Source organism: Rattus rattus, chromosome 10 (assembly GCF_011064425.1).
Source record: "Rattus rattus isolate New Zealand chromosome 10, Rrattus_CSIRO_v1, whole genome shotgun sequence".
Taxonomy (NCBI): Eukaryota; Metazoa; Chordata; class Mammalia; order Rodentia; family Muridae; genus Rattus; species Rattus rattus.
In genome coordinates, this window is record NC_046163.1 from 65,910,410 (window position 1) to 65,937,678 (window position 27,269).

A 27,269-nucleotide genomic window follows, 5' to 3' on the forward strand; every position below is an offset into this window, starting at 1 on the left:
AGATGGAGAACCAGTCCTTTGTTGGAGTGTTCATGCAGTCCTGGTGGTATACATAGGAAAATCCAAGACTTGCTGAAGGCTCAGAATACTATTACAGTTATTAATGTGTGCTTAACTCTACTGCCTGGGGGATTTTATTAAATGCGGTGACCAAGAGAGTGACCTCACTTTTTCCTGTGTTTTTTTTCTTCCTTTTTTGGGTTGGACCCGTGCTTCTATGACAGTAGAGTGACTTGCTGGTTCGTCAATGAAGCAAGCTGAAGTGATGAAGATGTAAGGAAAGCATCCTACGCTAACACTGTCGCAGTCGGAAAGGTAAGGTCCTTGCCACAAGACTGGGAAATGCTGATGTTCTCTCGAGGTCTGCACGATGCTATGCCCCATGCTACCCACCCGAGGGTAAATCAACCCCATTGACAGGCTAGTCCGTCTATTGTGTCAGGTTGTGTCTGTGAGAGTTTAGTTTATAGCCGACAATACGGTCCACACAAAGGTCTGATGTTTTCCTTGTCTTGTCTTTTAAAATGTAAAGCGGTATTTAAAAAAAAAAATAATCGGTAGGGTTTCACTATGTAGCCTTGTCTCACTGTACAGTCTTGGCTGGCTTGGAACTCCCTATGTAGATCAGGCTGGCCTCAAACTCATGGAGATCTGTCCTGCCTGTCACCACCGTGCAGGGAGGACAGGTGTGCATCACTGTGGTGCCTGGCACCAAAGCGGTTGGAATGCTCTCCGAGTGCCTCTTTTGTGGTATGTGCTGATGGGTAGAAGTCACTGCGTGGGGGTGGCAGGGGCCATGAGGCTCTTGGCAAGGCCATGCCCTCATTGCACTGATGCGTTATGCTGACCTGTAAGCTGTGGTTGGCAAGGTCTGCCTGTTTCTGAATTCTGTATTTTGGTAGAATACAGAGTACAAAGTATTACCATTCTGTGCATCTCGTCCCGCGCTTACGGCAGGCACGGCTCTCTGACTCCAGCTGCTATAAACTTACTTACAGACGCATTATCTATCGAATGCTCTGTTATTTCCATAAGCAAAGGTTGAGTTTATTTCACTTCGTTTTTCAAAGGAAAACCATAGATGTCACAGGTCTCATCCATTACTTTGCTGGTGTTCGGGGCACGGTGCCTTCACTTGGTCCTGTGAACCACACAGTGAGGATTGTCCCTGGAGGCTCACAGAGATGACTTGGGGACTTGTTTCTTTCAGTCTTCCCACATAGGTAGACCCGAGGCAAGGTGAACACCTACTGCCCCCTCCAGGTAGAAGCAGCAACAGAATCTCGGCAGCTGAGTCCCTACTGAGCACCGCAGGAGGCCTAATGTAGGAGTGCTTCTGCAGAAAGGAATGCCCACTCTGTCCTGGTCTCTAAGGTGCTTGCTTCCGAGCCTGCTGAGCGTGGCAGACTTCAGAAGATAATCAACAGGTTTTGGCTTCAGTGTGAAAATAGCACTTTCAAACTGAAATTCCTTTCACAAAGGACCAGAGTTTGTTTCATTCACAAACTGGCAGTGTTTCAGAGGTGGGAAAATAGGTTTCAGTTCTTAAAAGCAAATAGGAATGAAGGTAGCCTTAGCTTTGTTTTCTCAGGTCAAATTCCTAAAAGGGAGTTCCGACCCCAGACCCTTTGGTCCCATGAGCCTGAGGTATGATATTGTTGCTAGGTGTAGTATCCTTTTTTACTTCAGTTTTTTTCTTTTACACTTTAAGTCTGAAATTATAGGTATTGTTTTTAGAAAGCTCAAGTGTGCTTTAATTTAAATTCATGTTTGCTGTGCTCCTACAAAAAAAGGACTAATTATTTGCACATTAAAAGTAGGCTGGCTTTTACAAAGTATTTACCATAAGATTGCTTTCAGTAGCAGTTCTCTTAGAGAGTTTGAAATCTGACAATTTGAGAAAACATCAGAGGTTCCTCAGCAGACTTTGGACAACAGATCTATTTAATGGGAGGCAGGTAAGAGGGTAGGAATCATGGAAAGAGGTCTTCAGTCAACTGCATGGTGTGTGTGTGTGTGTGTGTGTGTGTGTGTGTGTGTGTATACTAATGGATTCACCATGCTTGGTGTCTGTTGACAATCTTCTTCATTTTCCTCCTACCATATTTTTAAGACAGGGACCCTCTTGCCTCCATGTCCCCATGAGTAAGGTTTCATGCACCTGATGCTTTGCATTTGCGCTGGTGACTCAAACTCAAGTCTTCATGCTTGGGCACCTATCATCTTCCTACACAGAACCATCTTCCCCATCCAGGAATTATATTTAGAAAATCGTTTACTTTTGTGAAGTTTTCCAGAGAAAGACACCTTTATTGTTGCCAGAGTGCATCAGAAAAAAAGAAGAAAGAAAAAAAGAAAAAGAAAAAAAAACCCACCAAGAAATCGGGCCAGCTTGAGCTTGGGGAAGATAAATAAAATCTATTTGTTTGGTGGGTAGCATTCTGCATTATGCATGGACGTAAAAGTGAGGTTTGCTTTGATCCTGTCTATTAAAAGTTTATTTTTAAACTCAGACTGGGCAGGAATCCAGCAATGCTCTTTGTCCTGCAACACATCCTGGGCTTTGGGTCCCCAGCCTGGCAGAAGTGTGGCTAAGCAGGAGGAAGTAGGGAGCCAATGGTGTGGATGGTTGATGGGTGCTCCGGGGGGGGGGGTTTCCCTCCCTTTCCTCCCCTCCAGTTTTGAAATTCAAATTGAATGCAATTTTCAGCTCATTTGAGCCAGAATATAGTGTTGCCGAGCTTCAGTGGTTCTTAAATTCAAAACTCATGGGAGGAAACAGATATCATCTGTCACTGGGGTGGGAGCGAGGAGACTACACACTTTATTCAGAGGAGGCAGACCCCTAGTCACTAATTCCGACCTTCCGAGGACTAATCATTCACCAACCAACTGATCAAGTAATCAATGAGACCTTCAAGCCACCCAGCTCCTGAAGTCTGGGAGTGGCTGCCCTGCTCTCCCCAGCTCTTAAGAATAATTGCTGGTCTATTTTTGTATCATTGATATTTTAATACCTTTCGTGGCGAGCTGAGACGGAATATCTTGGCAGTCTTTTTTTTTTTTTTTTTTTCCCCTGCCCTTCCTGGCTGTTGGCTGTTTTTATTGTTTCCATCTTTAGTGACTTTGTCAATGTTGCTTCCTTATGACTGAGAATTAGCAGACGGCTTGAAGCCGGCTCTGCAGGGACAAACTTTGAGCTACATTTTACCAAATAGACAGTTGGGGGGAAAAAAATACGCGTGTTTCTCAGGGCAAGCTTGAGTGCCAATTAAAACGGGAAGACCCACTCACGGGGTACTGGAGCCTGAGAGTGTGGCTTATCTGCAGCGTGGATGTTTCAGAGACCCTTGAGGATGGCTCTCTGTGAATTTCTGACACACCGGATATGTGCCCTGGGAATACAAATGGATTTCAGCAATGATGGCTTGACGTCCTTCCTCTGATTTCAGTCATGATGCGGGGTGGCGGCCCTGATCCTGATATGTGTGTTACAAGCTTTGACCCTAGTGCTTAGCTTTGCACATTTAGTGTGAGCCAATATTTCCAAGGGACAATGGAAACTGTTAATTAGTTCTTCTTAGGCAAAATTTTCCCCAAAACTCCATGGAAATTTTTATGATAAATTAGTCCTCAATATATGGCCATAACACTTAGAAATGCAAAATGTATACAATAAGACTATGATCTGGCCGGATACATACTTTGTGTGTGTGTGTGTGTGTGTGTGTGTGTGTGTGTGCGCACTCTCAAGGCCTCTAAGTATGTGCCAGCAAGGACCTCCAAATGCTTACTTTCACATTAATAAAGTGATCTTTATTGACAATGCCCCCTGGTGTTAGAGCCCTGGGAACAGCCCAGGCCTTTACAACATCTCCTAAGAAACTGTGCCCTGACACATCAGCCTGTTTTTCCCCTGGCGATACCTTAGTTCAGCTGTTGACAGAAATTGCAGGAATCTAAGGGCTCCTGAGAAGTGTGATGGATATTGAAAATCAGTGTTTGGACTCAGCACCCACACTCGGGATTTCCCACTGGGTGAGAACATCTCTTACAGCACAGATAACACCCTTGGGCATCTCTCCTGAAAGACAAGGCTATTGACAGAGGCTAGGGGCTTCCAACCCACCCCCATCCTCAAGGTAGAGGGAGGAGCTGGATGGAGAGGCAATAAAAAAGCTCCTAGGTGAAGACACCATGAAAGCTAGGAAATATGATGTCCTGAGAGCACATGGAGGTCCTGGGAGGGCAGGGGACCAACATGGGGCTTTGGGCTCTTTGCACACGGAGCCTTTGTAGTGTCATTTCCTAATATAACACACAGGGAAAAGCACTTTCCTGTGCACTGCGAGCTGCCCTAGCATATTACTACTTAAATCAGAGAAGGAGTTCAGAACAGGCTCTAATTTATAGTCAGCATAAGTCCTGAGTAGCCAGCAACTTTGGGCTGGTGTGTAAAGGACAACTCATTCCTAGGTAGCTGAGTCCTAGTCCTACAGGCTATGAGGCAATCTTCAGGTGTGTGTGTGTGTGTGTGTATGGTAGATACAGTATGTGCATGTATGGTAGATGTGTTATCTGTGTGTGATGGGTGTGGTAGTGATGGGTATAGTATATATATATATATATATATATATATATATATATTATGAATACTGTCAGCATTGCAGTAGATCATGTGGCGCTCAATTGTTGACAGCTGAAGACTGATACTTGCATGTGGAGATACTGAACATATGGGAAGTCAGAAATGCTCAGTGTTGGGTATAAGGTAAGGCAAAGGGCCTGAGTATCCTATGCCCACTCTACCTACCTTGACAGGGAGTCTATATTTTATGCTAGGTATTAAATTAGTTGAAAGAGCTTTGATTTTTCTATTCAGAAATTCCTCCTCCATTAACATGTAGGCTATGCTTCCCTTATGAAAGACATTTGTTGTGCTGTTTTGTGGTGGATGAAATAGTTGTTCTCTAACCTAAAGGAGATAGGAGATACTAGAGTTGAAAGATCAATCTGTCTCAGATATACACCGTACACTCTAACAGTTTCCCCCAATTGATCTCTCAGGAGAGCAAATGTACTCTAATCTGGAGTTGGGAGATCTGATGGTACAGAAGGCAGTCAGTGGTGAGGATATTAAACCGCTAAACGAATGGATTCTCCACAAATGCTGGAAAGACTTGGCCAGGAAAAGAGCAACCCATGTTGCCCTAGAAGAAGACACCATAAGGCAGGCAGACTGGGTTCAAGTGGGCAGATAGAAGAGACTCAAGTCTAAGGTAGAGGCACAGCAGGGATCCAAGAGACAAGGAGCATGATGGGATTAGAGGTGATCTCAGCCACAAAACTGCCATTGCATGTTTGTCTAAAGGAAGAGTGTAGCCCTGGTTAGAGAAAGCCTTTGGCCGACCAGCTAGACATCCCAGCAACAGAGCTAACAAAGACAGTTTTATGGAAACTAGACTTCAGGAAAAAATATGAAACCGGTAAGAAAAAATGGACATGGAGAAGAAGGATAAGAGATAAAGACAGAGAAATATCATGAATAGTTTGTGGCAGAGTTGTTGAATGGTCGACATTTTGCAGTTTGTTTTCCAATAGGATCACTCTGTAGGTAGAGGCTGCTATTAGTCACCATAGTAGAGGTGCTTAAGAGATGGCCCAGAGGACCTGGTTTCCATTCACAGCACTGACTTCCTGGCTCACAACCATCTATTTGCAGCTCCAGGGGATCTGACAGGTGCTTCCTGCCTCCACAGGAAAGAGCCTTGTATGTTGATCTATGTAATTTGAACACTCTTATAGGATAATAACTACTTACTTAACTCCTTTATAATTTATTTTCATTGCTTCTACTAGTCTGCTAGATAAATATTTTTATTGGTATTGATATTATAGGAAAATAATAGCTATCCCAAACAAGATATCTATGCAAAAGATGAGTCTGTATTCTCACTTCCATAAAAAATTGTCAGTGAACCTTAGGGAATTGCACAAGATAGATTTCCATCAACATTTCTAGCAATCCATACTTTCAAACACATTTCCCTGGTTTATTATTGGAGGTGGTATCTTCATTTATTTGTATTTGCATCTTAAACTTTTAACAAGATTGAATGTGTTTTATAATTTTTATTGGTTGTTTGAACCCTTTTTGCTGATTTACATGTTGACGTTGCCTGGCTACCTTGTTTCTATTAAACTAGTTATAATTTTTCTTAATTTTTGAAACATTTGTTATATACCAAGAATACTAACTCCTTTTAAAAACAATATGTTATTGGGTGATGAGGTGGTCCCCAGGGTAAGGCATTTGATGACAATCGGATGGCCCGAGTTTGAACCTGCGTCAAAAGGCAGAGAACTGACTCCTGAAAATTGTCCTCCGACCCTTATTCATGTGCCATGGAAGGCTTCACACACACAAATACACAATGAACTTTAATGTGTTAGATTCACATCCTCTTGTCTTGTTTACCCTTCCATTTTGCTTTGCATATCTTTTCATTTTAGCATAGTAGTCAGCTATGGTTTCATGTTGAGGTGAATTGTTGTAATTTCACCCCCCCACACACACCTTTTTATTAGACTAGTTGTTTTTTTTTTTCCTGAAAGAAAGAAAAATGGTGTCAATTTTCAGTCTTTTATATACATTTTTCCAATATGGTCCTTGATTCCTGTAGGTTGTAGACTAGTTGTAGATGTAGTCAGGGCCTGGGTGATGTTTTCAGTGGTTTGGGAGCCCAGGGGATGGTCCTCTGGGAGGATAGGGTATAGCTGGGACTCTTGAGAGCTAAGGACTCTGAGGATTACAGCTCAGGGAAAAGGCCATCCAGGCCAGCTTGAGCACTTCAGAGTCAGTAAGCTTTTCAGAGCAGGGAAGGTCCACCTCAGGTGGATTTGGTTCAGTGGTAGAGTTCTTGCCAACTCGTGTTAGAGTATAGAAGATGCTAGATCCCAGCGCCACCAAAATAAGTAAAGAGATGGATTGATGGAAAACACGTGTAGCTCTTTTGATTTTCTTTTTCAGACTTGCCACATTAAAGAGTGCTTTCTCTGTGGCTAAGAAAAGTTCATATGAAGAGAGAATGCAGAGAGTGGAATTCACAACACTAAGCAATGAAGGAAAAGAAACAATTGCCCCCAGTGACTGGTGTGGGGGATGGGAATCAGATCTTAATTTGAGAAGTGTGCATGTCATCTGGGACGTCCAGCTCCCCAGAAGGGAAGTCCTTCCATGTTAGGGAAATGATAGGGAACTGGAAATTCCATTACCTGGATTTGATCTGTACCCCTAGGGATGGTCAGTGTTGATTGTCAACTTGGCAGTGTGGCCTCTAGCTGTGCCTATGGGAGATTTTGTTGCTTCATTCATGTGCGAAGACCCACCTCCTGTGGGTGGCTCCATTGCTTGGCTGGGATCCCAGACTGTACAAGCAGCCCCAGGCACCAGTCATTCTCTACTTCCTGATTATGACCTGATCTAACCAGCTGCCTTGAGCTCCCACCATCTTGACTTCACCTCCAGGATGGTCTGTGCCCTTGAATTGTGAGTTAAGAGTAAACCCTTTCTCCCTTACGTTGCAGGTCTCAGGATAGTTCATCCTCACAGAGGGAAGAGAAGCTAAGGTGAATCTTAGTTGTTTTGAATGAAGACATTGCACTCCTTAAATACGTACAATAAATTAAGTAATGAAATAAAAAAACAAAAACAAAACAAAACACTGCCTTCCTTTAGTTTCTTGGAACCAGCTGATAGCATGTTTATCTTAAGTGAACTCTGACTTCTGTCTTTTAGCAGTCAGTCCTCTGTGCTGGCCCCAACGAGAACGGCATACCCTTCCTGATTCAAATATCCCTATAGAAGTCATGTGGATTCTTTATATCTTCCCAAATTTGGCAACGATCTGGCAGAAAAAAAAGTTGTGTTAACAGATCATGTTCTCTAGGCTGCCAGTCTTTGGCTTAGAAAGCAATTCCTACGGGACCTTGTGTGCTTCCTTTCTCACTCCTGGTTTATGGATTTCCTCATCTTTGACTTCAGGCTCCCCAACAGAGCACCTTTCGGACTTTGTAAAACCTTAGCTATTCTCCCAGGCTTGCCTTACATGTCTTCCAAGCAGGAATTTGGCTTCTATGGGCCCTTGAGTATGGATTTATACCTAGCTGGAGAAATCTCAGCCCGTTGTGATCTATCCCTATGTGTTAGCTGGCTTAAACATTTCTGGAAAGACGAGAACTGTATTCTACTGTGCTTGGTGGTCCTTTCTTTTTTACCACAGTGAAGTCCCTTATGTTCTCTGACGAAGTCTGCACACTGTGTGCTTCTGTCCATAGGGATTCAGACAGCTGGGATGTGGTCCCCAGACCATGGAGTGAAAATGTAAAGTGTTTCACTGATGTCAGAGGCGGGGGCTTGAACAGACAGTGGTTCGAATAAAAACTCGGAAGGACAGGTGACAAATGCTCTTCGGATGGATAAGGGATCACGTACTGTGGGTGAGCAGCCAAGTTGGAGGTAGACAGGATGAAGTGAGAAAGGGCCATGTTTGAAGGCTGTCTACAGGGAGACAGATTAGAAGGGGGATTAAGGATGAAAGGGGAAAGGTGAGTGTGAACAGAGAGAAGTGAGTCAGAGAAAGGTGCCTCAGAGCGGGCTGAGTCAGAAAGGAAGATTACATAATGGACTTGGCAGTGGCTCAGAGTGTGTGTGTGTGTGTGTGTGTGTGTGTGTGTGTGTGTGTGTGTGTGTGTGTGTGTGGGGGTGGGGGGGAGGGGCAGTGGGTGGCCAGGGGCTGCTGTGGACTGCAGATGAGGTCAGGAAGATGTGCGGGCCTGGGTAGAGGTGTGGGTGGTGTTCAGGGAGGGTGAGGACACGGGGTGATGACATCACTGGGAAGCTGCTGCACTTGGACAGGCCTCCCAGACTGAGCCCCTTTATAATTGGATGCTTCGGTGAAGAGGAAGGCAGGGGATGGAGTCCAACATTGCCATTCAGTTTTATGGAAAATTGTCTAATAGGCTTAATGTCATTTCTCAGTCCTCGCCCTCCCCCTTTGCGAGCTGCTGTGCCCCCTCTTTAGGCTGATGCATGCTTCTTGGCTCTTTGAAGCTTCAGCCAAGCCAAACCACCTCTGATCCATTTTCATTCATTTCTGTTACTCTCATCATTGGGGATTCTCGTCTACATACTCTTTAGTTTTTTACCTCATGCCTACTGGAAGCCAACATCCATCCCAGCTGAAAAGGCTTTCCTTCCAAACCCTGTGTCCTCCACCCACTCCCACCTTGGCACCCCACCCACACTCACACATGCTAGCCCTTCATGATCTTCTATGCATTCTCTCAGTACGTTTCAACTTTATGGGATGTTCTGTTACTTCTGACCTGTTCCCTGTCCCTTCTAGATAACCAGCTCTAGTGGTTACCAGCTCTACTATCTTCTGGTACTCTCCAGGCCTGACACAGAGTAAAAAGATTGATGAGTATTCAGAAAGAAGGAAGGCCAGAAGACAGTCTTGGGTGCCATTACTGAGAGATACCATCTGCTTTGTTGGGAGATAGGGTCTTTGAGTTGCCCCTTAGATTAGGTTCTCGGGCTGGTGAGCCCCATGGACCCTTCTGGCTCCGTTGTTCCACTATTTGGATTATAAGCCCGCCACGATGCTCCCCGTTATTTCTGAGTGTTCTGAAGATTACGCTCAGGCCCTCAGGCTTGCAAGGTATGTGCTTTACCAGTGAACCATCTTCCCATCCCAGTAGTTTCCCTGTAGAGATAAAAGTTGTGGAGTTCTGTGGCAATGAATCCATTCACCTGGGGTGTGACACGAACACCCATCTGTAAACCCATGTTGTCACCTCAGCTGAAAACTCCGAGCAACACCTCCAGGTTTCTTCCTAGCCCTCGGCATGCACTGTGCTACTTCCTGTCTTAGGTGCCTGGTGTGACTGCACCCGGATGATGTTTGCCTGTCTCTTGTCAGCTTCATTTCACTAAATGTCTCTTCTAACTTTTCCCATTTAGTCATAGGTGTCAGAATTTCATTTTTTTTCAAGTGGAACGATATTCTATCATGATTTGTTGCCCCACTCATTTGTTGATGGACATTTCGGTTGTTCCCCCAGGAGGCCATTGTTCTGAATGCTAAAATACCCCATTCATCATGTAATACAGTCTCTAAGGGCATAGTTAGGGCTGGTAGCTCCAGAAAGGAACAGCAGAGTAGACTGAGGAATCATCTCTGTGTCTAGCAACGTCATCAGAAGTATCCAGGAGGGCAAGAAAAGCCATTCCTGTTAGATGGCGATGGACTTCTGTGAAAAGGCAGGGCATGAATTTGCTGAGACGGTAAATAGAGTTGACACCAAGGGGCACTCTGTCCACTCGCTCTACTCCGTCCTTAAAGTAGGAGAGCTAGATGAATGCAGAGGGGTGAGGAAAAGTGAATCAGCTGAGGAGAGACACTGAGGGAAGGAGGTGTGGAAGAGGGGCGTGGTTACAGTCTAACAGGGATTCCGTGGATACAGGGCTTCCTCAAGTACAAGGGAGTACTACAATGAGAAGGCCAGGTGGTCTGCACACAAAGCTTTTTAACAAGCCGTAAGCTTAGAGCTTCCCGCACCGCAAGGTCTGCCACCTTACAGCTACAATATGTAACAATATGTACAATATGTAACAATATGTACAATATGTAACATCAGATCCCAGAGGGAACTCTGGGTACCAGTCACTTACATTGAACTTTTCTTTTTCAGTTGGACTGGTTTGGGCTACTTTTCTTCTCTTTACTTACTGAGTTCATCCCATGAAACTTCCCCAGAGTGTTGCTTCTAATGATGGGAACTGAGTGTGTATTCGTGTGTGTGTGTGTGTGTGTGTGTGTGTGTGTGTGTGTGTGATGTGTTTGGGTATCCACAGAAGATGAAACAAGGCTTTAGATCCCCGGAAGCTGGAGTGACAGGCAGTCTTGTGAGCTACCTTGATGTGGGTGTTGGGAACTTCCTCTGGGAGAGCAAGAGTATTCTTAATGGCAGAGGCTTCTCTAGCCCCATCCTTGGCAGCTTCATAGCTGTGTCCTGAGCTTTTAACACCCCGTGGATTTGTCTAGCAGAATTTCTCCTGGTTTAAAGGGTAGGAGAGCTAGATTTTACTGGACCCTCTTAGAAGCCACAGTCCTTCTTTACCACTCCTTGCCCAACTCACAGCCCCCATGTGAGATTCACAGCCACTCCCTAGACTGAAAAGAAATCCTAGACAGGAGCCTATTGCACGCCAAAGCCGCAAAGCTCTTGGCCTCTCCGGCTAACAGCAAGCACGTAACTTTAACTTCCCCAGGTATTTCCACCCAAGACTGGGCTGACTGCCTTTTTGGAAGTTTTTTTTTTTTTCTTTCATTTTTTTTCTTTCTTTTCTTTTCCACTTCAGACATTTGGTGCTTTGGCCCATTTCAAGCTGCCTCTGATCCTCTGCCTCTGCTTCCTGCCAGCCCCTCCAATCTACCCTTGGGGAGTCTCACTGGTCACCATGCAGAGACCCCCTCAGGCCAAGAAAGCCTCCCTCACTTTGTTTCTGCTTAACCCCTGCCCTTCGGGGTGCTGAGGGGCGGGCTCTGGGCTGCAGCCCTTGTAGTCTGTTCTTGCTTGCAGGTGATTAGCAGGTGGCTTCTAAGCAGAAAGGAACTTTGCCCCGGGCTGCACTCTCCCATAGGCTCTTGCCGTTTTCGCTACAAAAGAGAAAAATGGATCCTTTGAAGAGTGTATATACACTATTCATGTACTTTTCAGAAAGAGAGAAGTGTCTGTAGATTTCCAGGATTGGTATTAGATTTTTTACTTTGTTATCGGAGAGCAGAACGTAAGGCTCGGGTGGCTTTTGGAACGGAAAAGAGGCAGTTGCCAGTTATAAGCACCTGGTCTTTCAGCAAAGCTTATTTGAACATTTCTCTCTGGACACTAATTCCCCAACAAGTTGTATTCCGGGCGGGCGCTGTGGCCTGCTACTACAGTGACTGGGGCTGGTGTCTCACTGGCGCTCCTCTCCTTTCCCACCCAGAGCCTTGAGCACTGTGCCTGCCTGTCTGCTGCTGGAGGAGGCAGTGTCTTCTTGCTGTTGTCTCTGCCTCAGTCCTCCAGGCCCTTTGTCACCTATGCTGCTGCCTGCAGGTTCCCCCAAGGGAAATAATTCCTTCTTTCTTGTTTTTAAATTTAATATAATATTTTTATTAATCTTTGAGAAATTTATTTACTTTTATGAATATTCAGTTGAAAAATAGATTATTTTATACATTGTATTCTTTTTTATTGGGCGTTTTATGTATTCACATTTTAAATGTTACCCCCTTTCCCAGTTTCACCTCCAGAACCCCCTCTCCCATCCCTCCTCCCCCTGGTTCTATGAGGGTGCTCCCCAAACCTCCCACCTACCCATGCCCACCTGATATTCCCCTTGGGGAAATCAAACCTTCATAGGACCAAGGGCTTCTCCTCCCATTGGTGCCCAACAAGGCCATCCTCTGCTGCTTATGCAGCTGGAGCCATGGGTCCCTCCATGTATACTCTTCGATTGGTGGTTTAGTCCCTGGGAGCTCTGGGGGGGGGGCTGGTTATTGATATTGTTGTTCTTATGGGATTGCAAACCTCTTCAGCTCCTTCAGTCCTTTCTCTAACTCCTCCATTGGGGTCTCTGTTCTCAGTCCAATGGTTGGCTGGCAAATTCTGTCAGGCTCTGGCAGAGCCTCTCAAGAGGCAGCTATAACAGGCTCCAGTCAGCAAGTGCTTCTTGGTATCTGCAATATTGTCTGGGTTTGGTGTTTATATATGGGATGGATCCCCAGGTGGGGCAGTCTCTGGATGGCTTTTCCTTCAGTCTCTGCTCCACAATTTGTCCCCGTATTTCCTTTAGACAGGAGTCCTTCAGGTTAAGAATTTGGAGACAAATGGGTGGCCACATCCCCCAACCGGGGGTCTTGCCTAACCTCTGGATATGGTCACTACAGTTTCTCCTTCTCCTTTGTTGAGCATTTCAGTTAATCTCATCCCTGTTGGGTCCTGGAAGCCTCTTGCTTTCCTGGTATCTGGGACTTGCTGGTGGCTACCCCCAGTTCCCTATCCCCCATTGCTACACACCTCAAATTCTGGACCCTCTGTGTATCATCCCTGTCTCCTTCCATACCTGATCCTGTCCCCCCCTTTCCCCCTCCCCCTCTTCTCTTCCTTCCAAGTCCCTCCCACCCTCTACCTCCATGAGTATTTTGTTCCCCCTTCTAAGAAGGACTGAAGCGTCCACATTTTGGTCTTCCTTCTTCTTGAGCTTCAGACGGTCTGCGAATTGTGTCCAAGGGAAATATTATACTGTTCTTTCAACAACTTGAGTCACTGTCCCAGCACTATAGGAAACATGGTACTCTTCCCCCACCTCCCAAACCTCTGAGCTATTGGGGACAGTGCGATGTTTCCTCCAACCCCCAAAGTTAAAATAAAATGAAGGAAACTACTCTTTCCTAAGCTTCTTAGTTTAAAATTTGTATTACAATTATTCGTCTGTGGTGCGTGTGTGGACAACTTGCAGGGATTCATTCTCTTCCACCTGACTCAGATGCTCACCATGGAGGCAGGTTCCTTACCTCAGTGGTTCTCGTCCTCCCTAGTGCTAAGACCCATTAGTACAATTCCTTGAGTTGTGGTGACCCCCAACCCCGGCCATAAAATTACTTTGTTGCTGCTTCGTAGCTGCAACTTTGCTACTGTTATGAATCGTAATGTAAATATCTCACATGTAGGACACCTGATATGCCACCCCTGGTGTGACCCACAGGCTGAGAGCTGCAGCTTTACCTGCTGAATCATCCTGCAGGTCTCTCTCGCCAGTTTCTCTTCTATGTTTTTCTTAGTTGAAAAATAAAATTAAAGAAGTTCTCTTGAGCCTGTCTCCTTCCTCTGCCACATCATGACTACCAGACTGATTGGAACTGAGGTGCGTGCTGCAGAAGTTCAGTCTTTGTTTCTTTGTTTCCCCCATGGTTGTGCCAAGGGTAGCTATTGAAAGGAGCTGGTTAAGGGACAGGCCACCCAGAGAAGACACCCTCTGCCTCCTTAGGGTCTTTGCTTCTGGAGAGATCTTTCTAGTTGCTGAGTTTTGAACACAGGGTGTCCACCTGAGCGTCTGTGCCTGTGTTAGTCAGTGATGCTGAGCTATGGCACGGATCCTCCAGAGGCCTGACAGGCACTCTGTGTGTCTCACTGCGCTGGGGGTGTGGGGGGGTAGGGGGTGAGGGGATGGGGGTTGGGGGGGGGTGAGGGGCGGGGGGAGGAGGGGAGGCGCCTTGGGATCTGCGAGTCTGGGAAACTCAGATCCGTTCATTCTGGCATTTAGCTGAAGTGTGTTGGATTTGGGGTGTCTGTTTTAAAAGGCAGGAAAAAGAATACCCATGTGGTCCTTATCTCTAGCTTGATTTAGATTATCTGGTTCTCAGGAATCTTGAACATGGAATAGCGTGCTCATTTTACAAAACCAAGAAAACCTTCTCCCTCTCCCTCTCCCTCCCTTTCTCCCTCCCCTCTTCCCTTCCCCCCCCCTCTCTCCCCTTCCCCTCCCTCAACCCCTTCCTCCCTTCTCCTGCCCGCCCCACACAGATGGGGGTGGAGAAAGTGCTACAAAACCTCAGACTATGCTCTCCTGCGTTTGAGAACAACCTTACAAAGGTGGAATGTTGGAGTGTCCCTGGCGTGACTGCTGAGTTCTGGTCTCAACATGTTTATATGACAACAGTCATAAAAGTTGTTTGGCTATCTCCTTGCAGGCACAGAATCAAGACAGTCTTTGTTTCCTGAGGGACTGAGAGTGACATGGTTTGCCCAATGTCCAATAAGATAGCTCAGGAAATGGCCTTGTTTCAGTGACCTGGGGATCTTTAGAAAGGGATAGATAGTAAAAAAGGAAGCATCAGGGTGAGCTGAGAGAGCTGCTGGCTATGGCCTACATGGGGAGAAAGTGGTTCTTATTAGATACTGAATGTGGCAGACTGGGGGCTGCCTAATGTACAACGAGAAGCAGGATCTTGGGCACGTTGCATTTGTCCAAGTCACGGACATGCCCTGCCATGAATAAAGTTTGACTAGGAGCCTTGCAAGCATGAGGACCTAAGCTCCTCACCTCAGATAAAAAAGTGGGCATGGTAGCACTCTGCAAGGCAGAGAAGGAAACAGGGATCCCCACGATCCAGGTAGCTTGGCCTGTTTGATAATCTCCAGGCTAATAAGAGACTCTGTCTCAAAATTCAGAGTGGGTGGACCCTGAGGAACAACACCAAAAGTTGTTGTCTGACCTCCATGTGTGCCTTCATCTCTGAATACATGGATGCACACACACACACACACACACACATATGTGCACACACACCCATATGCACACACACACACATATGTGCACACACACCCATATGCGCGCGCACGCGCACACACACACACACACACACACACACACACACATGCCTGTGCACTTGCAACAGCAAATGATACCAACACCAACAAACAGGCCACCACATTGGCCTTCCCTGGGCTTACAGCACTCTTTGAATCACCATGGCAACAATAGTTTTAATTATAGAGAGCCAAAGTGATACCTTGTATATCAGAGGGGGCTCACTTTTCCCCTGAGGATGAAAGTCTGATTGGGGGAAGCTTTGCGTGGATTTTCCTTCTGGGCTGGATTTGATTATCCGCTCTTAACAGACAGGTCTTTTACTTACGAAGTGTGTGAGAGCCAACTGAAGTTTTCCAGGCCGAGGGCCTGATGGGCAGAGGCCCCTGTGACACCACACTGGAATTCTTTGTCTGGGAGGAAGCCCATATTAGCTCAGCTGGCACCCTTGGGAGCCTGGTGAGATGCTGCCCCAGGACCCACTATGGCTGCTCTGTTCTAGCTACTGGAAATCTACCCATTAGGCTAGAGACTTGGGTGAAGTATCATCTGATAATTGTCCTTGAAAATATTTAGGATTAGGCTGGGGAGATAAGCAAGTAATTCCACTGGATGATGCAATCACAGAGACTCGTGCTTCACAGTGCCTTCCTGACCAGAGCTTTAGAGGGGACCCTGGGCTTCAGGGCTCACCTTGCAGTCTGTTCCCCATCTTTATTTCCCTACTGCTTACTCTTCGAATTTCCCATCAGGTTTGTCGAGGGACCACAGCCTATCTGTGTCTGGGCTCCCTCGTTTTCAAAGCTCTTGCAAAGTTAAATAATCTCCCCCTCAGGTAAACATAAATCATTGTCTACCTTCTTTGCTCCTTGAGTAGACCTTCTGATGTATTCATTAATTATGGCTGCTGCCTGGTGGCGCAGTGATGGCTGAGTCGTGCCTGTGACCATCTTTCCTAGACTGCCCCGTTCCTGACACTCAGCCTTAAACTCCCACTCGGTGTTAGGAAGGTCCTTCTTCTGAGAGACAGACAGCCAGATGGTGGCGAATGAAAGAATTGTGCCTGCAAAAAATAAAACCAAACAGCGACGTGGGTACGTTCAAGAAGTTTCCAGAAGGAGGGCAGAACACCGTTGTCCTTAAAACCTGGCACATAGCTGGAGAAAGACAAGGCAGGCAGGAAAGAAAGATGGGTGGGAAGGGTGGTGTGCAGGGTGGGAGGGAGGGAGGAGGGGGGTGAGAGAGAAAGGAAGAGGGAGAGAAAGAGCATAGACTAACACAAGGGAAGAAAGGAGGGAGGGAGAGAGGCAGGGAAGGAGGGAACGAGCAAGCTAGTGAGTATGCCTGGTTCAGGTTTGGTCACCTTTTTCTGCTTCATTCCTGTTCTGGCCTCATTCCTGCTCTGGACTCCTTTAACAGTGAGGCTAATCACAACCCAGGCTTTGGACGCCCAGAACGCCCAGGCAGAAACCGCTTAGTAATAGCCTCATGGTTCCGATTTCTAATTCTTTCCCAGATTATTTTTCAAAAGAGAAAACAAAAAGTTCCCATTTTTTGGTAAATCTTGCTTAACTAATGACACAGCCTCCCTGTTTGCTTAGCTTTCCTCGTTCAGGAAGCTTTGCGACTCCGATTTTGATTTCGGAGTTCAGGCATGTTAATGAAGTCTTTGTATGAAAGCAGAGGGGTTCTGTTTCTTGTTTGTTAGTTTAATGAGATTTTGTGTTAAGAATGGCACCATGAATCTGTCAGAATTAGCTTGGCTGCATGTGTGTAGCCCAGCAGCTTTGAGACCCTTGAAATGTCTGTTTTTAGGACACCAGCGGGGGCTAATGAAAAGGCTTTGTTGATTTTAACGAATTGCAAGCCACTGTAGCCAAAATAAATATAATCTGCTTTTTGGATTAGTTGTCACAGATGATTTTGCCGACTAACAGTGATTAAAGAATGCGTGTGGACCAGAAGCCTAGCTGTTCTCCAGTGACTTTGGCTAAAACAGCAATAAACAGAAGTAAATAAAGACTCAGGGTATTAGTTATCGTTAATAAACAGCGACACCAAACGTACAGTGTGTAGGCGTGAAGGGAGGAGGGGTGTCAAATACCTGTGTGGCTCATGTGACTCCAGCTCTTGCTGCCACAGAACAAAAAGCACAAACAAAAAAGTAGACGGTTGATTATTAGAAATTAGAGTGGAGTGTGGCTGGGGCCATCTGTGTGCTGTAGCTCTCTACCTGCGCGAGGGGTGGTTAGAAGCCCAGCGTCACCTCCTGGTTCTCGGGGACTCTCCGTGCTGGTTGGGCCCACTACCATTCTGCTCTCATCTTCCCTTGGACTTGGGGACCAAAGTTGAAATCCTGCAACTGTAGGATTAGAGACTAAATCTGAAGGCAGTGTTAATTACTTATGTAATTATTAACCTTCTTGCCTGGTGATTCTACCCAGCTAATGAGCAGGACAGTGTAGCTGCCTCTGTTTCTCTGTATCCCCACTACAATGAAAAGACTTGCCCAGCCAGCGAGCCCCGCCCTTCCGTTTCTCCAGGGAAGTCTATGAATAGGGTTTTCCTTCATCGATGCTTAACCGTGTCCGGAAGAAAGAATGGTGGTGGTCGAAATCCTCCTTGTCAGGGTGTTTGTGCACAAGCTGGAAGATGGCTTCTGTAGTCGAAAACAAAACAAACACAAAACTAAACAACAGACCCCAGCAAAGCAGAGATGCTAAGACAACTTCTATTGTTTCTATCTGTAGCAAATGCTTTAAGGCCTCCTCCTCGGGGTGCTTCCTCTCTGACAGCAAATTACCATCGGTCCTTAGCTTGTTGCCCCCCTGCCAGGCTGGTATGGATATATTTGTTGACAGATGTGGAATCAGGTGTGTTGAAGGGGGATCACGGAGCCATCCAGCAATTCAGCAGTGGCTTTTCAGTCTCATGTGATACCTGGTGCCACTCGGGTGTCACTGACCCCACCAGCGTGCTCACTCCCACCAGCATGCTCACCAACCTGTGCAGGGTCTTCAAAACTGATGGCTGTTGCTTGCACGGTCCCCTCACATGTCAGGCGCTGTGCACATCTGTCCTACCTCATAGCACCTATCTTAGCATGGAAAGATGCTGTGCCTTGTGGCAGTCTTACCTTTAAGGAGATAGTAGGATGAATCAGGATGTGCTCCAGTCTTCTGATAGTTTCCGGTCCGGTAGAAGACACTAAGGCAAGGCACTCCATGAATTTGAAAATAATGAGTCAGCCCCAGGCTGGATTGTGGAGAAGGCAAGCGAGTAGCTAGTGAGGGGTTGCAGTCCTGAGGGAGGTAATGTGGAAAAGCCCCCATCTAGCAAGTATGGTTGGAGTGGAGACTTGAAAGCAACAGTTGTGGGTCTGGGGAAAACACAAAGTGAAGCAGGGGAGCCCCTCCCCACCAATGGAGCCTAGCCCTGGTCACAGAAAAGGCAGGCTGGCCTGCAGGCAAGGGACAGCAGCAGGTGTCAGTGACAAGAGTCTGGCTGGGTGTGTAGTTACTGTCAGGACTTTGTGAGGTTGAGGGAGAAGAGGCACAAGACAGAAGGCCAGTGTCCTTTCCCCCATTTCAAGAGTGGAACATGCAGGTAAAAGGCCGCCTGGCTAAGAGGCAGAGGGCAGCGTCTTGCTCCACAACCTGACTGCTCTCCGCCTCCTAATAGAGGACCCATGGGAGATCTGCTTGATGCCCTTTTAATGTCAAGTGAGAAAATCATGTTAAACTCACATTTAAATGATACCTTTGAATGGAAGTGTTATACATCATGTAGCAACTGATCCATTCAGTGTGAATTTGCATCCTTTGGGTTGCTTTACATGTATAAGCATGGATGGTGAGACTTTCTCTGCGTGTATTCCTTTGTATGTGGGTGCATGTGTGTAGTGTGTGTGTGTATGTGCATATGTGTGTGCATGTGTGTGTAAATATGTGTATGTGTGTGCATATGTGTGTATGTGTATATATGTGTGTGTGTGTATCTGTGCCTGTGTGTGTATATGTGTGTGTATGTGTGTATGTGTGTGTATGTGTATGTGTGTGCATATGTGTGTATGTGTATGTATGTGTGTGTGTGTATCTCTGCCTGTGTGTGTATATGTATGTGTATGTGTGTATGTGTGTGTATGTGTATATATGTGTGTATGTATGCATGTGTGTGCATGTGCATATGTGTGTGTATGTGTGTATGTATGTGCTTGTGTGTATATGCGTGTGTATGATGTGTGTATGTGTATGTGTATATGTGTGTATATGTGTGTATATGTGTGTATGTGTGTGTATATGTGTATGTATGTGTGTGCATATGTGTATATGTGTGTATGTATATGTATGCATGTGTGTGCATGTGTATTTGTGTGTATGTGTATGTGTGCGTATGTGTATCTATGTATGTGTGCATATGTGTGTGTGCGTGTGTGCATGCATGTGTGTGTGTGTGTGTGTGTGTGTGTAACTTCAGATACTTTCCTTAATTGCACTGCACATTATATATTGAAGTGATTTCTTTTTCGTGAAAAGCTTGGAGCCCTCCAAACTAGCTACCTTGCTGGGGGATTCCCTATCACCCTCCCCAAACCCCATCTCCCCATCCCCCCTGCTGAGATGACAAGGTGGCTGCCATGCCCACCTGGTGTTTATTTAGGTGCTGGGGATCTGAATTTTGGTCCTCACACGGCTATCTCTTTGGCCCCTTCCCCCACTTGCAGTTTCAAGTCCATTTTCTAAACTAGTTAGCAAAACAGGTTGTATCCTGTCGATTTCTATGAGAAGCTGGGGAAGGTTCCAGGCAAGACTCGAACCTGCTCTGCTATGGCTGCGTGCGACTTCCACAGCACTGGGGATGTAGACACCGAGGTGCATGTTACTGTATGTTCTATGCTCTATTTGTGAAGCAGGACGAGGGCACATAGGGCTTAGGGTTTCAGCTAACTGTGATAGCTATGATATCACTCTTCTGCCATTGACTCCCTAGGTTTTCCTATGAGTAAAGAATGGGCTTCGTACTCCTACCCACTTAACTTATTTATCTAGGGCACCCCCTTTCTTCTTGCATTCAACATCTGTAATGGAGTGAAGCACCCATGGCCTTGGCCTCTCTTGCCCTATTCAGCAGGTCTTAGGTCTTGACCTATCCAGGTCAGGTCCTGGGCAGATGGCCAAGTGTCTGCCAGGCACGACTGAAATCCAGAAACTGACACTCTTTTGCACAGAGCAGGCATGGAGGACTTCCTTAAGATTCCATTCATCGTTAGAACTTATTTTACAAATCCTGTAAACTCCCACAAGGAGATGAGATGGGTCTATTCTACATCAGCCATGGTCCAGTCTCTTGTTTTTCTTTCATAGTAAACTTGAAAAGTTCATTAAATGTTCTCAAGGAATACTTAGAGTGACTATAAGGGCCATGTCCTGGTGGGTAAAGACAAGCATACATCTGTACACATGGACAGACAGGCGTAGTGATCATGGCAACCAGAGTCCATCTCCTCTAAGCTGGCTGTCCTGATCACCTCTGTTCGAGAGACTTTAAGCATCGGATTCTGGTTTGTGAAGAGCCGTGGCTGGCTGAGATCAATATCAAGTTCTGCCTAAATTCTTTCAAATTAAGCAAACACTAGGCTGTCAGACATGCTCACACTGGTGATGCCCACACTAGTGTCTCCCTCTCTAATAACCTTGGATTTCAACCTTGTGTTTTCCATGAAGGAAGCACTCCTCTGTGGAGGAATGATATTCAAGTTCAGCTTGTTTCTGCAGACATTTTTTTCTTTCTAATATACATCTAAATTTCTCATATGCTACATGGACCTACCTTCCCACATTCCTTTAGGGCTATGTGGCATCTGCCATCATTTCTATGAATAACATAACAACGTGTAGGGATACTCAGTCATGGACTTATTAGAATAAAATTTAATACAGATGCTGTGTTCATTTTCCATGGAAGTCTGACTAGGGTGTCTGGCATTTTGAAATAAGAGGAAGTAATTATCTTGTTATGCTGCTGTACCCTGACAGGTGGGACGGACCTAAGCAAAAGCTGGGTTCTGCTTAAAATTCAAATTAACACCCGGGTCATCTCTGTGCTCCTACGGAAACACGATATTCCTTCTCTCTGCAAGACTAATTCGCGTGTGGAATGTGAGTTACACTCTTGTCTGATTTCTCCAGAAGAGCTCCTCCTTGTCCCCAACTCCTTGCATTCTTTAGGAGAAGAATAAAAAGAGTGTGTTCTATGTTGGTAAGTTATTAAAGAAGAGAAGTGTTTACCAGGAAACATCAGCTGACCCTGAACGAACGAATGTTCTAGCTGTGTGGTTCGAGTCTTCACCAAAGCCTTTGCGAGAGAACTTTTCTCAGTTCAGACGCTGAGGTACTGTTTCTAAAGTGCCTTAGCACTTTGGCAAGTTTCAGGGCCCAGTGAGTTTTCTCTACCAAGGATGGACTAGGAGCCTTGGCTCAGCAGGTGAGATCGGCCGGCCTGAGGCCCCTGGGAAGAGTCCTGGAACCAGAGCAGATAAGCCCTGTGCGTGTTTGTGTGCATGTGTGCGTGTGTGTGTGTGTGTGTGTGCGTGTGTGTGTGTGTGTATCCTTGTGGCTCATTCCCACAGTCTCCTTTGTTGCTCAGTATAAAGACTTTTATTTTGAAATGGAAGGTTAGGGTGGCTTTGGCCCTTGTATGACTTCTCAGATGGCACATTTCACTATAATCCCTGATACTGCTTGTATGTGAAATGTTGTATGACTCATTTAATACTCTCAGATAGGAGATGGACACAGTGTGTGTCGAGGGTGCGGCTTCTTTTTCTTCGTAATAATGGATTAACGACCATTTTAACTTTATTGATGGGTCTGGAACCGTGGATATTAGACTGAGTTTCAGAGCCTTGTCACTTCAAATATAAGGCTTCCCAGTTTACCTAGCATTGACTTTTATAGGCTTTTTTAAATTATTAAACAACACTGCATTGTTCTAAATATTTTCATTAAAATCCAGAAGAAGCTTAGTTGATTACAAAAATCTCAATCCTCAAAGAAATGACTTTTCTCATAGTAAAAACAAAGTGAGTAACTAAGTACAGGAGGAGGACGGGGAGAGGTTGGGTGGAACTTGAATTCCAGGACGACACTGAGCACATTGGAGTTGGACACACAGAAGCTTCTCCCTGTGGGAAGTCCCACCCTTTGTCCTACCCTTAAAGATAGGCGACAATCAGATTAAACTCCTCCCACTACCGTGTAGTTTCAAGGTGGAGCGGGATGGCAGAAGAGCCAGGTTTTCCTTTGAAAGAAGCTGTGAGTTCCGTGTTGGTTTTCTCCTCCCTGGGGTAGTGACTCTCCCTAAGATAATTGAAGTGAAACAGAGAATTTAGGGAACATATTAAAACCGATCCCAGAAAACAGGAGTTTCCCCGGAGTAAACAAAACGGGCTGCCCAAAGAACCCGGTGTTTGGAACAGTGTTACAAATGCCTCAGTCGATTTTAAATGAGGCAAAACATGTTCCAATATCATTTAAAAATAACAGCTTAAAAGGGCTCATATATAAAGACATAAAAGGCATTTTGACATTTAATATGAAAACAGCATTTTGATGAACTGGGTTAAAATGAGTCAGAGACATATGGATCACATATTTCTTATAGTGTGCCCGCATTTTAAAAATGAGGCAGGGGGAAAAAATCTGGCAAAATATTTTTGGGGGAATTTGCTACATATACTATATTTGAAAAGAGGTGAGGATGAACTCCAGACTGCTGTGACTGCTCGTGACATTGAATTTGATAACTTTTAATTTGCACCTCCCGGATTCCTGTGAAATAGCTCAATCTGTCCATGCGCTCTGGAAGTGAGTCGTTAGAGAAACTCTTCCAGTTCCTTTGGTCGTGAATCAGTCATCAAACACATACCTGCAGGAGCATGCCAAATGCCAGGCCCTGGGCTAGACTCATATAAACTGGGAGACTTGCCTTCATAGGAGGGGTTCATACCATTAGAATGGGGCCCGTGAGTTCCTGGGGGCCAGAGATTCTAAGTGCTTTGGGATGGAGCAAGGATCCTGTTTGTGGAGCATTTATGGGGTAGCCATGGGCTCAGAAGGGGGAGTTCTTGCCCTGTCTGAACAAAGCCATTGGTTTGATTGTTAGCCCTCCATAAACTAGGCTGAGAGCTCAAGTCTATGATCCCAGCATCCGGGAGATAGAGGTAAGAGGGCCAGAGCATTTATTATATGCAAAAATCTTTCTATACCTTATCACATAGAACGGTTAGATATGTCAGATATGCTTTCATTTTATAATTAAACCATGTGTCTATATGTGCACACACACGCAAGTGCATTTGTATGTATATACAGGCTTGCTTGTACCATAGTCCATGCATGTGTGTAGGTTGGAGGACAGCTCCCAATGCCTGTCCCTGCCTTCTATTTGTTTAAAACGGAGTCTCTTTCCTTGTTTTTTTTTCTCCCTCCTATATGTGCCAGGCTTGATGTCCCAAGAGCCTCAGGGAACTCTCCTGTTTCTACCTCCCGTCTTCCTACAGGAATGCTGTGATCACAGCTATGTACTACAAATCTACCCTTTACCTAGTTTCTGGGGGTTTGAACTGAGGTCCTCAAGCTTTGATGACAAGCACTTTTTGCCAACTGAACCATCACCCCAGTGCCTGCTTTTCTATTTTAGATGATGAAGAAGCCAGTGTGACAGCCACACATGCACATTTGGTGATCCGTGGAGTGTTGACACACTCAGACATATTGGTACCTTTTAGCATTTCCATTTGCTTCGATGGGCTCTTGAAACTCGTCTGACTCAGGATTCATTTGAGCCAATAGCTTGTGGCACAGCTGAGGATTGCTCAGTGCACATCTCAGCATTAAGAAAAGATAGCAGCTCCTTTTGTCATCTTTAAGGCCTGGGGTTGCCTTGTAAAAGAAACAAATGAGTAAACCCAGTTACTTTGTCAGAGAGATCATATGGACAGACAGGGATGAAGAACAGGCACAGAGAGTGCAGGGCTAGAGAAATCCTCTCAGCCAGGCCCTGCCTGTCCACATGAAGTCGCAAACACCAGGAAGATCAACTCTGGCAGAGACCAGCCCAGATCATATAGCCTTGGGAACCAATAGAGTGACAATAGCGAATAGCCAATCAGCTTGGCTAACTGACTAAGTCAGCTTGGTAGTGAAGGAAGATGGAGACAGTCGAAGCTCGGGGTGTGAGTTCAGGTCACCACGACACAAACTTATCCCCACTGTGAATGCTCATGGCAAGTGTGGCATAGAGGTGTGGATCTAGTGATGGTGGCACAGCTCAGAATATTCCATCCACATTTGGCACGAGCAAACGGGAAGAGAGGAAGCTAACACAGTATGCTTTGAACTTTACAAAACAAGGAGACAAATGCATGTATTTAAGGAGGTGTAGAAAGTGTGGCCATGCTGGAGGGAGTTTGCTACTGGAGACGGGTCTTTATGCCCCTCGATCTCTCTGTCTCTCTCTCTCTTTCTCTGTCTCTGTCTCTGTCTCTGTCTCTGTCTCTCTCTCTCTCTCTCTCTCTGTCTGTCTGTCTCTGTCTGTCTCTCTCTGTCTCTGTCTCTGTCTCTGTCTCTGTCTCTCTCTCAATACTCCCTCTCTCCTTCCTGTCTCCCATACCCAAGAACCACTTAAGTTGGCATGAGGAGACCAAGTCAGTTGGTACCAGTGAAGTTACGGAGAAACCAAGCATGCTGGGATTTTGGATCCACTCTCAGGGCCTTCTTGAGGCCGATACCTTGTGTCAAGAGTGCCACAGGGAACATGGGCAACTGTCCAAAGGTTCTCCCTCCTGGGCCTCTTATTCCCATCCTGTGGAAATGTTTCCTGACTTTCTTAGGATGCTACTAGCTGATGCTAATGAATTCCTGCCTTTCACTTGGGGGCTGGTCACTCTGACACTTGGAGGGGATCAAGGGAGTCACAAGTGCAGCAGCCGCTGGGAGAGAGGGAGGGAGGGAGAGAGGGAGAGGAGAGAGAGAGATATCATGGCATATGCCACTAGTCTTTGAATCCTCAAAGCCCAACTCCTGTAGCACACTTCCTCCAGCAAGGCCACACCTTCTACGCCTCCCCAAACACTGCCACCATCTGAGGACAAAGTGTCCAAATACTTGAAACTATGAGGGACAATTCTCATTCAAACTACCGCATGGCCTCACAGTATCCTAGGTGACCAAATCACATGACAGTAGCTAGGAAAAGTGGTGAGCTCCATTAACCGAAACCAAGGGAAGCATCTACGTGCAAGGTATGAAAGCTGTTTGAAAATGATGGCTGTCGTTTTAAATGCCTCATGATGAGGTGACTAGTAGTGTGTGTGTGTGTGTGTGTGTGTGTGTGTGTGTGTGTGTGTGTGTGTGTGTGGTGTCTATCAGTGTGATTGTTTACTCAACTTGAGGAATTTCCCAATTACTTCTCTAACTTAGATCTTGAGACTCAGTGTCACTGAACTTGGATTTCTGGCCTTGATGAGAGTGGAGGCCAGCAAGGCCCTCGGATCTTCCCTTCCTCACTCCACCCACTGCTGACACACCAGGCCTGTGCCATCACACCGAGCTTCTTACCTGTGTGCTGGGAGTCAGGTCTCTAATAGTCGAAGACATCTCTCCAGTCCCAGAAAGCAGCATTTTAGAAGCAAATCTCTCCTGTCTTGGAGCCTAGGAGTTGTGGGCGGGCGATGAAACGTTTGAAGCCCCTGTCTGTCACAGTGGCCAGTGTCTGATGCAGGACAGGAGATAGTGACCTTTTTCCCTTGACCACCATGACCATTCTGTCATCAGACTGGCAGGACCAGTGATAAGGGACACTCTTCTGTCTTGGCTGAGGAGTTATCAAGAATGAGCAGGACCCAGAGAAAAAAAACATTTCCTGCTGTAAGCCTTTTCGGAAATTGTACAATTGAGTATTTTGGCAATTTCTCCTGGTAATTAGACGTGTTTAGTTTACATGGTCAAAAGGCCCTCTTTGGAACAGAGGTGTTTTCTGTGAGCATTTTTTCTGGGGAAAGCTGAAAGTTTTAGGAAATTGCGGGGCCACTAATGGTTTGAAAAATGACCTCTCAGAAATGCATTTAAATTATAGTGGGGAAAAAGAGTGTTTTTGTAAATAACATTTTATTTTGTTTGTGTAATGAAGCTCATGTAATAATCAATGTTAAATATGTGAAACTGTGTCAGGACAAGTACACATATGGGTGCGCTACTAATACGGATTTTTTAAAAAGAGGTTTCTTACTCAGGAAATAGCACAAATCGTTGTTAGTAAGCCCACCCTGTGAGAGCTGAGTGGGGACTGAACCTTGGGCTGCCAACAGATTCTCTATCTTTGTTGGTACCCAAGCTCATGGATGCTGCAATGCAGAAGGATGGCAGACAGTGACAAGGAGGGAAGGGCCGCCATCCATCTCAGTCAGAGCCTAGTGGGACAAGCTGTTCTATTCAAAAGCTTAAATTCCCTTTCTGCATTTATTTCTTTATCTTGGGAGACGGGCATGCATACCACAGCATGTCCACACAGGACCGGGAACAATCCGCTGGAGTCTCTCTGCCTGTGCCACTTAGGTCCTAGGACTGAATTCAGGTTGTCAGGCTTAACAGCAAGGGTCTTTACCCAATGGACTGACTATCTCACAGGTCCCTGAGTAAGCTCTGGATGTTATAATTTCTATTTGAAAAGTACACCATTGTCGCGTGCTGTGACTCACACAGGAAATAGCATATAGTATTATTTCCCTCCACTTCTCCTCCTCCTCTACCGTGTGTGTGTGTGTGTGTGTGTGTGTGTGTGTGTGTGTGTG

At 45.8% G+C, this 27,269-nt stretch overlaps 1 protein-coding gene across 2 annotated transcripts in view; it reads left to right on the forward strand.

Annotated features, from left to right (window-relative positions):
- Nucleotides 1-224: 224 nt before the first annotated feature.
- Esrrg (estrogen related receptor gamma) overlaps nucleotides 225-27,269 on the forward strand; it is a 425,933-nt gene continuing 398,888 nt past the window's right edge. The window contains exon 1 of one of the 2 annotated variants that reach the window (XM_032915690.1): nucleotides 225-315. Coding sequence is in view for 1 of the 2 variants with exons in the window: in XM_032915688.1 (XP_032771579.1) it covers nucleotides 7,530-7,549 (20 nt within the window). In the remaining variant the exon portion in view is untranslated. Of the gene's footprint in view, nucleotides 316-7,391; nucleotides 7,550-27,269 lie in introns of those variants that run through there. The other variant, XM_032915688.1, reaches the window with a different exon arrangement.